The 16,009-nt window shown below is 38.2% G+C and overlaps 1 protein-coding gene across 3 annotated transcripts in view; it reads right to left on the bottom strand.

The window, feature by feature from the left end:
• RAPH1 (Ras association (RalGDS/AF-6) and pleckstrin homology domains 1) overlaps window positions 1–16,009 on the bottom strand; it is a 74,446-nt gene that overhangs the window by 20,787 nt on the left and 37,650 nt on the right. The window contains exon 5 of one of the 3 annotated variants that reach the window (XM_075530249.1): window positions 9,311–9,391. The exons of 1 other annotated variant lie outside the window; for it this stretch is intronic. In XM_075530249.1, the coding sequence (XP_075386364.1) occupies window positions 9,311–9,391 (81 nt within the window). Of the gene's footprint in view, window positions 1–5,586; window positions 5,662–9,310; window positions 9,392–16,009 lie in introns of all 3 variants that reach the window. One more of the 3 variants, XM_075530250.1, reaches the window with a different exon arrangement.

The following is a 16,009-nucleotide window of genomic DNA, read 5'->3' as shown; positions in this document are numbered from 1 at the left end:
ACTATCTGAAGAAACCGAATTGATTGAGGTACCTCTATCATTAATTTCAAATATAAGGCAATCTTTTTATTCCCCTGTTCTGCCTTAGGCTGGTTCTAAAGACCAGGTCAGCATGTGAAAGTTAGCATGATGCGACCACAGAGGATAACCTCACCAGATGACTACTGCTGTCACCACTGTGAGTCGTGGCCCAGCCACGCTACTCGAGTCATAGCCTTCACCATCACCACCAGCAAATGACTCTCATTTTGCACCTTGGCTAATAATGCCTGCTATATGTCATTAATGGGGAAATCTTCAGATAGATGGTTTACTCTTGTCATAAACATGAAAAGCAGGATAAAAAGGCAACTGATAAGTAGGTGTAATTAATATTATCTGCAAAGTACACTAGAACACAACCTGTGCTAACTTTTGAAGCAAATGACCTAAAAAGTCGTACAATTATAGGATTTGCTAACATTCACAGCTCAGTTTCTGCTTCCCAGTTAAGCAAAAAAAAAAAAAAAAAGCTGGCACACTGGAACAACGGATTAAACAAACAAGAGCCATGTGCGATCAATTAACATGTAAACCAATTAGATAGCCTACCTGTCATTAAGACATACTTTTTATGTAAAGCAGTTAGGTGGGGATACTTTAATAAATTGATATTCTGCTACTCTTTCATATGCTCAAAGTGCTGCTCCTTAATAATGAATACAAATTGCTTTTAAAAAAACTGCGGTGTTAAGTCTCTATCAAATTCATATTTAAAAGTCACAAGTTTGATCTAAACTGCGGCAAATTTAAAAGAGTACTTTCTTCTGATTTATCACAGGATAATCTTTGCTAGAATCAATTTGAAGAAATGGAACTGAGGTATCTCTATCATTCAGTCTTCATAATATCACTGGGGCAAAACTGGAAATGAAATATTTATATGAAATTGCAAGACTCCTAGTATTTCATGTACCGTGACGGAAGTAAGAAAATCTTATTTATCTACCATATATACGCCATAATCATGTGTGTTACCCATAACAACCTGGGAAATAAAATTATCCAGAGTGTACGAGGGAAGATCATTTAATCTTCCCTGTTTAGAGACTTAGAAGATCTCAACCATTTTCTTTTTCATTCAAATCTATTTTCAGTGTCTGTAGCCCAAATTTAGTAAAAAGAACAAAGCTTTATTTACTCTCATATTCTCTCTCTGTTTAAAAGCTGGCAAGTCAAGGTCTTAAATGGTCTTTCTCATCTCTTTTTTTTTGTTTAAAATTTTTTCTCTTGTCTCCTTTGATTATTCCTTTTTTTCATGTTACTTGCTCCACAAGAGCAATCTTTTACTATATAAAAACTTAACTTTCTCTTTTACACATTCCCCTAAAAAAAGAGAAAGAGAAGACAACCCTCTTTCTCCCTGAAAAACTCCTGTGTAGCTATCAATGACTATCAAATGCCGAGCCTCCTCGAATTTACATAACAGACAAAAACTAGGTGAAGATCCTAGGATTAACTGAAAGCCAATGCAATAGATACAAAGTGTTAGAACACTCTCTTTGGTGTAAAAATTAGACTACTTAGAAAAAAGAGTTACAGTTGCTAAGAGATGGGAATGAATTCCTTCAATTAATGATTATGGCTTTGTGAGTTCAGGACACATCTGATTGACATTAAAGAGCTAAATAGTAGTAGCAAGCCTTCTCTCCCACCTCCCGCCCTGAATCTAGCTCTTGTTACAGATTACAATAATAAAAAAGGTTTGTTAATTAAAATCATTCAAATACAACTTCAACTGAGATAAACAGTTGAATGCCCATTAAACGCACTATTCTGTTTTTATGTTGGAAAGAGCACTTATGATGTGGTAACTCCAGGTAGAATCATAGAATTACTGCTTGCATAGTGGTTAAAGCACTTGGCTGGTGGCAGTGTGAAAAACAAATGAACAGTCCTCTTTGCTGATGTGGGCTATGCACAGTGTTGCTGAGCATGTGAGCACTACATCGGCCTCACCAAGGAGACTGCAGACTCCACTGTTAAATTTCAAGGGAGGGGTGGCGGTGGAATTCCATGATCTTTTAATGTTGATAACAGACCACCACTACGTCCTAGCTAACAGACAGTGGAGGCAGGAAGGGGCTTGTTGGCATCACTATCTGGTGGGCAGAGAGAGAGAGCAGTAGTGATTGCATTAATCCCACACTTGTAGACAACAACTGCCCCTGTGGTAAGGACTTTTTATTGTTATTGCCACCGGTACAGAGTAAACAATGGCACTCAACAGCTACAGGCTTGGACTGTACAAGGTTACTTATGGGCAGGTATTTTTTAAACATCAGTTGGTGATCAGTTAGAGCCTCCTGTGAATTGTGTATCACTGAAAAAGTGACCCCTCACAGTTCTCACGTATATTCTATCAAGTTTATTTCAGTGCCATCAGCTTTCAGTAACACCCTGGGATGCATGCAAGTGCTACTAGCGGTGCTGGAAGTGCTTCCAAGAAGCACCACAGACAGCTCTGCAGCTGTGACTGGTGCCATTCTAAGAGAAAGAAAAGCCAGGGAAAGAACCAGAGTAAAAACAAAACAGGACATTAGTGATGCCACACTGCAGCTACGCCTGCAGGTGCAAAACTCTTGCACCTTCTGCAAAATACCTGAAAATATTTGAAAATGCTGGTTTTATGTGAGAGTAAGTCAGAAGGTATTGTCACCTGGGTTCCAGGTCACACAGGTACTCGTCTACTGTGTACAAAACGTGTGTCAGCATGTCTGTAATTAAGGAACGGAGGCCGACAAGCCCTCTCAGTGATACAATTGTCTTCATCTTTAGGGTGCCTTCAGAAAAGGAGTAATCTTGATAGATTTTCTCAAAGAACAGAGGGCAACCACAGGAGCTTATTAGGAAGAAATTTTAAGAAAACACAAAAGTGTCTTGAAGAAAAACCCAGGAAAGTTGTGCCAATAAATCCCCCCATCCCCCCAACACAACAACATAGCGGTTCATTCTCCAGAGCAAGGGCTGTCCTTGGAGAAACCTGTTGTGAAACCTGACCCCATCTTCCCCACAGCCCAGATTTTGCCCATTAGACTTCCTTTTGTTTCCCACACTCAATGGACCTTTAAAAGAAATGTTTTGAGTCCCTCAAAGATGTCAAAACTGTCGTTTGAATGGGGTGTAAATCTAAAAGAGCAGATTTTTTGAGGAGAGTTTGAGAGATGGAAACACCACTTTCAGAAGTATGTGGGCCTAGAAGTAGGTTATGTAGAGAACCAACAGATTCATATTTTAATACTGTCATTTAATAAGGTTATGATTCATCGCAATACTTTTTACTTACTCTCATATAATACATAGGTGGGGGCTTCAAAAGTTCATGGAGAATAAATGAAAACGGCATATTTCCATAAACTTAAAAAAAATCTCCCCGTACAACATACCAAGTAAGTGTTAATCAGTGGTTTAAGTTTTCAGTAGGCTATTCCTAGTTGTATTTTGGAGGAGTCAAAGGTTATGCATGGATTTTTGATTGTGTGCAGGGTCAGTACTCCTGACTCCCTCCTTGTTTAAAGGTCAGTGGTACTCAGCAAATATTTGTTGGATGAATGAAGTTATTCTCTTCAACAGTGTCCTTTTGCAATTGGAGAAAATGGCTCCTGCCTATCTCTTCCAACTCAGATCAAGGCTTCACTCAGTCCCCGAGGCGCAGCAGCGTGGTCTGGTTTTCAGTTTCCTGCACATGCCATGCTCTTTTCTCCCTGGGCTTATCTCCATGGAACATTCCCATCCATATATCTCCATGCTGGCTTTTCATCCTTCCAGCTCTAAAAACTTACCTGTCACCTCCTTAGGATGGCCTTCCCCGCTTTCATCATCTAAATTAATTATACATCTCCCTAGTTTTGACTACTCTTCATAGTTATTGACTGCTCTTCATAGCGGGCATGATTCAGACTTTTCTTTTTACATGCGTGCTGGTTTATGTTTACTATCTAGCTTTCTAAGCAGACTTTGAGTTCACCAAGTGAGGAATATGTCCAGCTTACACAATGTTATGACCCAGTGTCTAGCATCATGCAAGGCTCAACCAATGTACTGAATAAATCAAACGATCATTGTAAAATGTTGAAACTTAGTCTGAAGGCAGTGTACAAAATGAACGGGAGGAAGGCAAGAATAGAGACTGTAATCGTTCTGCAGGGAGTGAAGAGTCTGTTCTAAAGCGGCAGCAGCTGGAATGAGATGTACAATGCAATAAACATGACAGCTCAAACAGCAGGAAGGTGCCAAAGGGGTGAACCTGGGAGAATGGCAGCACCCTGATGGAAATGAAAATGTCTGAGGAAGAAGCCAGATGGGCTCTGTGGGGCTCAAGGGAGAGTGTGTTATGGATGCAAGAGGTCTATGGGGTTTGAAGTTCTGGCAAGGAGCTGACCATCTCCCAGGAAATGCTTCACAGCTGCCTGGAATGTGGTGCAACCAGGGAAAGCTACCAAGTGTGAACTCCAGGGAGCCGGCAAGTGAGTCACTAAAGAATGAGGAGAATTTGAGAAAAGCAAGCCTAGGTTTGTCTGGTTCTGAAGTACTTGGATAGAGCCTGCTTAGATGTCTGTACTTTCTTGATCTTTAAGCCTTAGCTCACTTCTAGATCTGCCTTAAAGGGAGAAGCTCGGGCAGGAAAAAGGATCTGACATTTGGCAAAGGGTCTTCTCTTTGAACTGCTTCTCAGGGGAAGTTTTAGTTCTAACCCCTATCTTGTGTTTTATAAAGGTTCAAAAGTTAGGAACAAATGGATTTTAAAAACACGCAGACAACAAGACAAAAACATTTCAGATAAAATAATAACAACAACCTACACATTGTTAGTAATTACCATCACATCCAACTCTAGCATTTCTAAAACTGCCACGATTTAAATAAAATAACGAAGCAGAGGTATGACTTAGAGAAGAGAGAAATCTATTCAACTTTCCTGTAATTTCTTAGTTAATGATGACAATAGCTCAAAGATTTTAAACTGATGTATCAGCCCAATGAAAAATCCAACTAGATTCATTCAAACTATTTGAGGGTAGAGAACTGAGAAATTAAAATTGCAGAATACCCTTCCAATGACTAAACTAATACAAACTTAAGATTTTCATGTATGAGTAAATGCTTCAATTAAACAAAGTGATGACAATACATTCAAGGATTGGAGAGCAAGGTCTGTTACAGAAACTCACAAAAAGGATAACCGTTAGTAGTGAAAATTAAAATCAAAGCAATGCCTTAAAACACAAATGACTTTAAAGTTCAATACAATGTAAAGCTGGGGTGGGGAGAAGCAACATAACTCATAAGATTTCCAGGCATTTAGAAAAGCTTAGCAGACATGAAAATTTACTAAAAGTATTTTCTACTCTCAATACTTCTCTACGAGTTATTTTAATCAGTACATAATTACCTTCCTTCATTAAGAGGGGGAAAAAAGTGCTGCTATTAAGGAGAAAGATGCTGAAATATGATCGCAATAACCTGATAGCACAATCAAAACCAGAAATTACAGTCAACCTACAAGTCAATAAATAATTACATGCAGGTGGACAGAAGAATTATCACCTGGGTCAGCAAATGAGAAGGCTTTCCTGCAATGTTTCGCAGAAGAAGGGAGGTTTCCCTGTCCAGATAGGAGTGCTTGCGCAGAAATGGAGAGAAAAAAAAAACAATAAAAGGCAATAGAAGTCAATGGAGGTCTTATGTGCTTAAAATATAAAGCAGACAAAGAATGAATCTTTATAATTAATCTCAGGTCTTTTCCCTATACTAGTAAAATAGAAGGGGGGGGGGGACTTTCAAAAAGTTCACAGAAAAATGCCATCATCTTTTAATTTAATTTTCCCATAAACTTTTTTTAAGCCCTCTCTTAGGTGTGTCACTGAAAAAAATTCAGGTGAATTTTTATAATGGTGAAGACACCATTATACCAGTGTGTGTGTGTGTGTGTGTTGCCAAAGACTCCTGCTGCTTCCTACTTTTTGGAAAGTGGATGATACACTGCAAGGATCTCCGAGTCAGCTTGCTTTCTAGAGGGGTGTTTGAGAGGCTGTGTACACAGCACGATTGTTGAAGACCAACAACTGAATATTTATTCCTTCTTCTGGTTAAGGCCTAAATAAGACCTATCTAGCTTTAAATACTATTTTCTGGGTGATAACAGAATTATAACTATGTAATTTGTGAAACTGGTACACATATTTGTGACCAAGTCAATGACAGCCTTATCAAGAAAAAAAATTTTATAAATATTTTCCCTAATCAACATCACCCCATTTCACGAAAGGTTTCTGAATTCTCTTCATTTATACAAATTATGGTGTACTAAAAGGACTCACTACCAGGACTGTGCTGCTAGTGAAGAAGTTCCACAGCAAATTCATATGGAGAAGATAGTAAATTCCCTTAAACTGGTTTAACCAACTCAAGCAATTAAGACATTTTCATAAAACATGGCTTGTGAATAAGTCTCTGACTACCCTTTTCCTCTCTTAATAATTTTCAGTAACTCTGTGTTGAGTTCATGCAACTGAATTTGTTCTTATGTAGTACAGCTGTTTAAATATAAAGAATTCAGACTTGCCTATCTCTGAATAATCCTGAATTAGCATTTATTTTGCTAATGTTCTGAGTCAGCATTGACTCGATGGCAGTGAGCTTGGTTTTATAGAGTTAACTAATCACTATGAAAAACATGGAATGACACAGCTGAGTGGAGTTACAGAAAACATCCTAGTGTTATATTTTGTAACGCTAACTGTATTATCAAGCAAACCCTTTGGAAAGAAACTGATTCATAATAAAAGAGCACCACCTATGCTCATAAAGTACACTGTCACCGATGATAAATATACTTCCTGATTAGAAAGTTACAGACATATTATATTAATGTCATATTAACTTCATCTTTACTCATCTGTACACATGGCTGTTACACTGGATGACTGCTACAGTGTTTCATTGCTGTCTCTTCAGTGTTGCTTTAGTTCAAGATAGACTTTACAAAAGCATGCCTGTCCCCCACCCCCCACTCTTAAGGTTGTAAAAAAAAAGGTATGTGCACAAAGATTAGAACTAGGTAACAAAGTAAAATAAGAACAAAAGTAAAAAAATCATCTTCCACCCTCATTTACTGAAAGAGTACAGTCCTCCTAAAGGTAAAGATTAGCTGACTCATCAAGGAAAACAGTAGGTAATCCCAAAATGTCTGAAAATTCAGTTTAATTTGAGGTTAGCAATTAACTAAGTATTGGGAGAGTACTAGGAAAAACTAAGAATGAAAAGGATGACTTAAAAGTGTAACTAACATACTTACTGTTCGTACTCCCAATCATATTTTGCTATTTGCACTTTATGCGTAAAAATGTATTCTTACACAACTATAATATAGACAATAATTTCTTGAAAAGCTAATCTCCTATGTACTTTGTCGTATACCTAAAGGTTCCTTTCTCAGAAACAGATCCCCCAATAAGTAAAATAAATCTGTTTCAGACTAACAAAACAAACTATGATTTGGTAAACATTAACTCCAGACATTAAAGTTTAAGCTTCAGAAACAAACAAAAATCAGATTTACTCAATCCTCAAACTGGAGGTCACCTTAAGCACTTAGGTCACTAAAATATCAGTCAGAGGCAATGATAGTTAACTATCATTTGCTTATAGAAGCAGAAGTAAAGACGTATAGAAGCAGAAGTAAGATGTCCATGAAAAAATCTTAGATTTAAATAGCTTAAAATAAAAAGGGGGGTAAATCATTGTGGTTGGTGCCTCAGACTCCGAAAGTGCAACACCTAAAAAATGAGGCAACAAGCCAGAGTTATACAGGATCATAAAGTACTTTATAATCATCTGTGCTTACAACAGTCAGGTAGCTTGTTCACTGCTTCCTCACTGGCAGGGGAGGAGCTCAGGAAGGAGCCTACCGAAACTATAGGTACCTACATCAGGAAGAAAGAACATCTAGACACCAGAAGCAGGAAACTTCTTCCTTCAATACACGCTTTACTTTACACCTATCTTCTTCCCCAAACTGCACACCGGGGCAGTTCTGCTCTGTGTAACAGAGGCGCTGTGAGTTGGAATAGATATAATGGTAATAAGACAGAGATTTTAAGTTACTTTTCTTGTTCCTGCTTATTAAACACTGGGGCATTAACTTAGCTTAAAAATACATATATGTGGCAGGTTATATTACTGCCTATGAATTTCATTTAGGACAGTATTAATAATTATTTGCTGTCAGAATGGGTTGCTGGACTTGAAAACAGACTGGGAATCTTTGTTTGGGCAGAAGACACAGTAGATGACTGGACACGTATTACAGTAAGTGTGGCTGCCGCTTAGAGAGGAGATTAGAGGAGTGCATTTCACTCTGTAAGATGTAACCAGCGATGGAGTTTTGAAATTAATTTGTTGGGTTATTTTGAAAGGATAGGAAAAGGAGAGGAGGAGAAAAAAGCAAGTGAAGAAGACCAGAGGGAGAGATTCCATTTGTTTGGGGTGAGGGCCAAGATTCATAAAGATCCATTTTTAAAAGATACTTCATAGATGACTCTGAGGCAACCCTGTTATATGGAAATATAAAACAAGCTGAAAATGTCATTACATTTTTTCTATGTGAAACATTACAAAAACTAAAATAGCTTTTAAAGGTTAAATATTGTATTTTATTTAAATGAAAATATTAAAGATAGAATTATTTCAAAAAGTAATCAATACCCAACAGTATAAAGAAAGAGGTATTTAAGCACTCCCCTCCCCCATACTAGTGTCTCAATGCAGATCAGCCACATCTCAAGCTGCCTGGGTGTTAGCTGCCTGTGGTTAGTGGCTACCCTACAGGCCGTGGCAGCTCTGGTATGTCCAGATTTGGTCAACCACTCCCTAGAAGAGGCATTTCTTAAATTAGAAATTTAGGTTTTCAGTAATCAGTATAGAGAAGTCCTTCTACTTGATATTCCCATTCTGAAGAACAGTTAAATATGGTATTATAGTAATTTTTCAAAAGCCCCGAACTCTATAGAGTTAAAAAAAAATCATCCTATGCTTCCCTGTTCCACTACAGCAGTTCTCTATCTCACATGAGCTGTCTCCTGTATAAGTTTATGACCAGTGTTAATAGTTAGTCAGTGGTACCGGATCATAGAGTTGTGTTTGCTCATTTATGTTAGATTTTTATTTGAGAACACTGAAGCATATATGAAAAATGTTTTCATTATTAGTAGTTCTTAGGCCTCTTCACTGATACTTAAAGTAGTCCCACGGGCATGTTTATATAACTTACAGGTGTCAGCTCAGCCTGTTCTTCTGTGAAGGCAATATGACGCTTGGCCTGCTTGCTGGGACATCTCAGAGAAATAGCATGCTGTGAAAATGCAGGAAGGGAGAAAATGATAGGTAAAGTAAGTGGGAAAAGGCAGCTGTCATCATCATGCAGGAAAAAGAGAAAAAGATCCCTGAAATGAATTGTTTAATGGAGAGTTGCATGCAATTAACATTTCATTCTTTTATGTGAAAATTAAAAAGAAAAAGGAAGAACCAAATGATCCTAACCCTTGATAATTTAAGGAGAATGTCTGTCTCTGTACTTCCTGACAGTAGCCAAGACAAACAGGCAGGCAAAGTGTCACAAAAAAATCCATGCTGCTGAACCTCAATTGGGCCTTGAATGCTTGACCATTGATTATCGTCTTTCCCCCTCACTCTCTAAGCCACTCTCTCAAAGCCTGGTTCAAGGCGTCTCCTCGTTCTTGAAGTAAGTTCAGTCTCTTTACAATACTAAGAAAACTACATTCATTAGGAGGATCATCATCATTAAAATGCATGTGGTACATACACTTGTATTCACACCCTTCCTTCTAATTCTACATGAACAGAAGTATGTGTTTTTCTTCCAAAGCTAAACATGTGTTAGATCCCACACTTTCTCTGGTCTCAATAGTCCTGTAAGGAGTGGGAAAGGATACAGAAAAGCGTTATTCTGAGTATCCTCTTAGCAGCAATTTCCCCCCTCCTTTGTTAAACATTTTTCTCTTTTTCATGGCTACAAATTCTGAATTCATGCTATTGTGTATCTCCTAACCTCTCACTTACCACTCAATTTTTTAGCAATCTTGGGCCTGCCATTCTTCCCCAAAGCCTTTTTCATTCAAAGTGTAATGCATTCTCAAAGTTATCAATAATCTCTAAGCAGGAGGATTTTGCTCGTCTGGTTGTCTGTATTGATAGGTACTTCCACACACACTAAATTATAGTGTGCTATGTAAACATCCTAAGGATGTTGTATACTATGTTGACAGTTTTATCATATATTTATGGAATGTAGGAAGGAATAGCCAACTATTTTTATCTTGGTCTTCAGGCCACATGATCAGTTAGATCAAGACTGTCTTGCTTTTCATCTGCTAAAACCCAGTTACCAAGTCAAGCTTGATTCATAGCAAAGAACAGAGCTGCTCCCTAGGGCTTCTGAGACGGTAAATCTTTACAGGAGTGGACCGTCGCATCTTTCAGCCGAGGAGTGGCTACTGCATTTGACCGCTGATCTTTCAACTAGTAGTAGTGATGCTTAATCCACTGTGATACCAAACTCCTTGTCTGCCTTTGCTTAAAAAGATGCATGGCACTGCTTTAGCCACTGTATCCATGGGAAATCGAGCACATTGCTATTTCTACTCTCCTTATTCTCAGGAAATGAAGACCTAAGTACTAAGGGCTCCAGGGGTCCAGACACTGCAATCTATTCTCCAATGGTTCAGGAAAAAACTGTGTGCATACACAGAGAGAAGGATAAAATAAATGTGGCAGAAAGTCTTACCTTTTCCCCAGGTATATTAAATAGAGGGTTCAAGATGAAGCACTTCTTAGCACTTTAGATTATAATAAAACAACTTTAGATTATCAAATCGGAAAAAAGAAACAGGTTTGTGAACACATGTTAATGTTTCGGTAAGGCAGAATGAAAACACAGGTGTGCATTTTTCACAGATGCTAGGTGTAAAAGTATAGCCCAGTAGTTAAGAAAGTTATAGGTAGAGTACCTGCCCTCAAGCCCTTGCCCTCTATTCACTGGCAATGTAACTCTAAGGCTTCCTGTCTAACAGAGGTAATAATAGCCCTTATCTCTAAAGATTAGAAGAATTCATAAATGATAATAGCATTTGTATTACTGTAAGAGTGAAAAACACCAGAGACCTCACCTGAAATCCAATACATTTAGAGATAATAATGTTTAAGTTAAACTTTCAAAAATACACAAAAGCGCCACAAGATGGGGATGTTACTGCATGCATCTCAGCTGCACAGGTCTGGATTGGAGAGCAGCAGCCTGTCTCCCCTTTGCTTCCCTTTGGTTGTGAAACAGCAACATGGGCTGTGGTATGAGCTCTGCTCCAGCCCACCAGAGTCCAAGTTCTGAAGCACCAACTATTAAACCAATCTTAAGTATTACATTATTAACTGACTCTGCCTCAGTCCCTTCTGTTATAAAACAGCAGAAATAGTAACTACTAACCGAGAGGCCCATGGATTGAACCCACCAGCTGCTCCACAGGGAGACACGGGGCGAAAATATCTGTTTCTGTAAAGATTACAGTCTAGGAAACCTTATGGGGCAATCCTACAGTATCACATGGGATAGGGGTGAGTCAAAACCGACTCACTGACACCCAACTGCAACAGAACTTATTCCACAAGGTGCTCTGCAAATTTGGAGTGAAGACCTGAACAGCTTAAGGCCTACCACAGAATCGCTCCTAATTCTTTACTATTTTCTCCCCTATCTTTATTCCACCACGAGGCCTGATGGCACAGTGTCTAGGGAAGAGAGATGAGGCTTTCTGCTCCCATACAGATGCGCAGCATTGGAGGCCTCTTCTGTCCTATGTGGTTCCTAGGAGTTGGAATCGACTCGGTGGCAGTAAGCTTGACTTTGAGTTGTTTTATTGATCTCCTGCATAGAGTTAGTATTGTTTGAATGCCTTCCAAACCACTTTTTAATTTTAATGTCACAAATGATTTAAAAAACAGGTATTATTTCTATTCTTTTCTTTAAGCCTCCTTGACCAGCCCCCCAATAAGCCCCAAAGAGAAAAAGAACCTCCCCTCAAAAGACCTAAAACCAAATAAAGATACAAAAAGAAAACATACTTCTAAACAACACACAAGAACCAGAGCGAGCGTTCCATACTAGACTTTCCCCTTGGCTGCCACTAATCTCATGCTTATATTTGTAACATTTATTGGCACTTCATCCACATACCTAACAATTCAATAGTTCAACCATATCAAGAAGAGCTGTACAATCTTTACCACAATCCAATTTTAGAATATTTTCTTTTTTTCCATATTGTTATTCAGGTTGTACCCCCCCACCCCGCCCCACAATTTTTCCTGCTTTTAATATCACCAGGTCAGAGATTCAGGAATCAAACACATAAGCATAAACTTCAGTGAAAGGCAGCAATGTAGTCAATGGAATTATAAGAAAAATGTAGCAGCAATAAATGAGAAGCCAGTTAATAACAACCCTAGCATTTCCCAATATGTAAGCCTCTTATTAAAGTTATTAGAAAGCCCTATGCTCTCACTCTGAAGTTGATTCTTTAGCAGAACATTACAAAGTCTACGCCTGCTAATAATTTGGGGCTTAAGTACTGACAGGGCCCCCTCCTACCAAGAGACAATAAATGTAGTTTCCTAGTACCTGAACATTTTCACAAATGTGAATCTTTGAAACAGTCCTAGAAGGCAAAGAAAGTAGGGGAATTGTATGGAAGCTATCATATATTTGTGTTGCATATCATACGTTGGAAAAGCTTATACTTTAAAAGTCCCCCCTGCCCCCAAATAAAACCTTTAAACTGTGAGAATGTTTCATATGTTTTGGTAGCTTTTCCACCTACTAATGGTACAATCATATCAAGTTTTCTTAAAATTCAAAAAACCTTCCTAAACCATGCACAAACTCAACATGAAGAAAATAAAAGTCCTCACAAGGGGACCAGTAATTAACAGCATGATGAATGGGAAAGACTGAGGTCATAAAAATTTCATTTTACTTGAGCCCACTATCAATACTTCCAGAAGCAAGAGTCAAGAGATCACAGGATATATTCCATTAGGCCAGTCTGTTGTAAAAGATCTTTTTAAATTGCTTGAGGAGCAAAGATATTGCACCGAGGACTAGAAGTGTTCCTGATTGATGCCGTGGCATGTTTAATCGTCTCGTATGCATGCATGGGAAAACTGGAAAATAATGAGGATGAGTGAGAAAAAGTGATGCCAGGAATTATGGTATTAAGTATACCATGCATTTCCACAAAAATAAACAAATACGCTGCTGACTCCCAACGAGACGGACTGACACAGTGGCTGCAATAATAGGCCCAAGCATAACAACTGTGAGGATGTGCAGGGCAGTGTTTTGCTGTTTCACATAGGCTATGAGTAGGAACATACTCAGTGGCACTGGCAGCAAGAACAAGATTGCTTTGCTTAAAATGCGTTTTGAATCATAACAGATAACCAGGGAGAAAAAAAATCATATATAGATATATTTGCCAACCTAGACACATGAGATTTCAAAATATTCGTGGAAAAAATCCATCATTTTTCTATTCCATTTTCCCATCACCTTTCTGAAAGTCTTTCATATTGAGCCATGTTCTGAGTTTATTAGACCATTTCCATCTCCCTCTGAGCAAGGCAAGAAAACAGACAGGACAGACAAGACTTTAACCCTTTCCTTGCTTTCTCCTAGTTTGCTTACTAAACCTTGAAGGCAATTCTGACCCACTGAAATACTGGTCTCCTGGCCCAAGAATAGCATCGTTTGAGGTGTCTTTGCTGGAGAGGGAGCACTTCTGAGAGGAACCTGCTTTTAGGGGCAGCTGCCATCTTCTCCACTAGGCTTGCCCTGCCTGTCTGAGTGCTAGGCCCCTTGTACCAACTGGTCCCCCTTGGAGAAAGTTATTTTCATATTTTACTTTATATATTCTTGCACTGTTTTAACTTTCATAATAATTTATAAATGGAAAGCTACACATACATATCTAAGAACCATATGCTCTTGAGACAATTCAAGAATTAATCTGATTGGGGAGAAGAAATATTAACAAAACATAGAATGACCAAATTAACCAGAGCTCTGATAAAAATATTGTTCATGTTCCCACGGGTAGCTCTCAAAGCTATACAATAGCACATGCTAAAAAAGTCAACAGAAGCCCTGATGGTGTAGTGGGTTAAGTGCTGGGCTGCCAACTGCAAGGCTAGCAGTTCAAAACCACCAGCTGCTTTGTAGAAGAAAGATGAGGTTTTCTATTCCTACAGAGTCATAGTCTCAGAAACCCACAGAGGCAGTTCTACACTGTCCTATTGGGTCACTATGAGTCAGAAGCAACTTGATGGCAGTGAATGTTCTTTTGTTTTGATGTTTAAAAAGTCAATGCTAAGTATAATCTTGATATATAAAGTAGAAATACGTTTTTAAATTTTAAGGAACCCTATCCATATAGCCATCAATAAATTGTTTTTTAATAAATGATAGTTTATCCTATAGATTGATGTCACTTGCTATTTTTAAAGAATAAAACTCAAATTTATTACCAAACTACAATGTTTTATAGTGTATTTTGTGTTCTATGGTGCCCAGGAATAAGCTAGATACCTATCTTCAGCAACCATATTATCAGACAAGGATCTAATAACCACGTTCTATATAAAACCTTGGTAACACAACACAAATAGCCCAATTATAAAATAGGCAAAGGACTTTAAGAGACATGAAAAAGACATTCAGATGGCCAGAAACCTCATTAAAAGATGCTCAGAAAGGTGGAAGTCAAACCCACTGTGAGATAGCATTATACTACTACTAGGTTAGCTAAGATTTATTGTAAACAAACAAACAAACAAACAACAAAAACAGGAAAATTAGAAACCCTTATCCATTACTCCTGGGAATGTAAATTGATACAACTGCTGTGTAAACCAATGTGAAAGTTCCTAAAAAAAAAAAAACACACCCTAAAATAGAATTCCTATTTAACTCAGCAATTCCCCTACTTATTGGACTTTTAAGACTCAACAAGAGACTTGCGAATTAACATTCATTACAGCACTATGCACAATCCTCACAAGATGGAAACAAGTTAAATGTCCATCCGCAGTGGATGGCTAAACAAAATGGGGTACATATAAACAATGGAATACTGCTCAGACAGCAGGAGAAACCAAGTCTTGATACATGCTACAGTGTGGATGAAGACTTGTGCTGAGTGAATTAAGCCAATTAAAGAAGGACAAATGACCTCACTTTAATAAAAAGAAAAGGCAAATGAACAAAGACCAAAACTTATTAGTGGTAGCCAGAGAAGAGAGAGGGAAAAGGAAGCTTAATGGCCAGTTATTATAATTGTTGTTAATAAGTTGTACATTGTAAAGAGTTGAATTGGCAAAACCACCACCAAAAATGAATCGCCACTGCCAAAAATGAGTCGCTGCTTATATACAACCAAATGCTTTATAGGTTTGGTTTGTTGGTTTGGAGGCTTAGGGTCAGGCTTTCATAGGACATCTCAGTTAAGTGACTGAATGTGTTTATTGCTCCTTTTCTAACTCCTAGTCCAAAGTGCCTGGGGTCTTAAAGGCTTGCAAGTATCTAACGCATAACTGGTTTTTATTCACCTGGAACAAAAGAGGAGAGTCAGGAATCAGAGGAGCATGTGGAAAATGTGTGGATAAATGCCTCCATAAAAAACTGCTTCCTTTGCTCTGAAACCAGAAGAATTAGATGGTGCCCAGCTACCATTAAGTGAATATTGTGATCAATGAGTTCACAGAAGACTCTTGAAATCTAACACTAATTTAGCTTGCCTAGTTAAAAAAAAAATCCGCCTTGAGCATTATGCTCTTTTAGGAATTCTCTGTATGGGATCAAATTAGCAATAACAGCTCAAAAGGTGAGTAGAAACCACAGGGG

This window comes from Tenrec ecaudatus, chromosome 13, assembly GCF_050624435.1.
Source record: "Tenrec ecaudatus isolate mTenEca1 chromosome 13, mTenEca1.hap1, whole genome shotgun sequence".
Taxonomy (NCBI): domain Eukaryota; kingdom Metazoa; phylum Chordata; class Mammalia; order Afrosoricida; family Tenrecidae; genus Tenrec; species Tenrec ecaudatus.
Note: the sequence above shows the minus strand (reverse complement) of the source record. Positions and strands in the feature narration are given on the sequence as shown.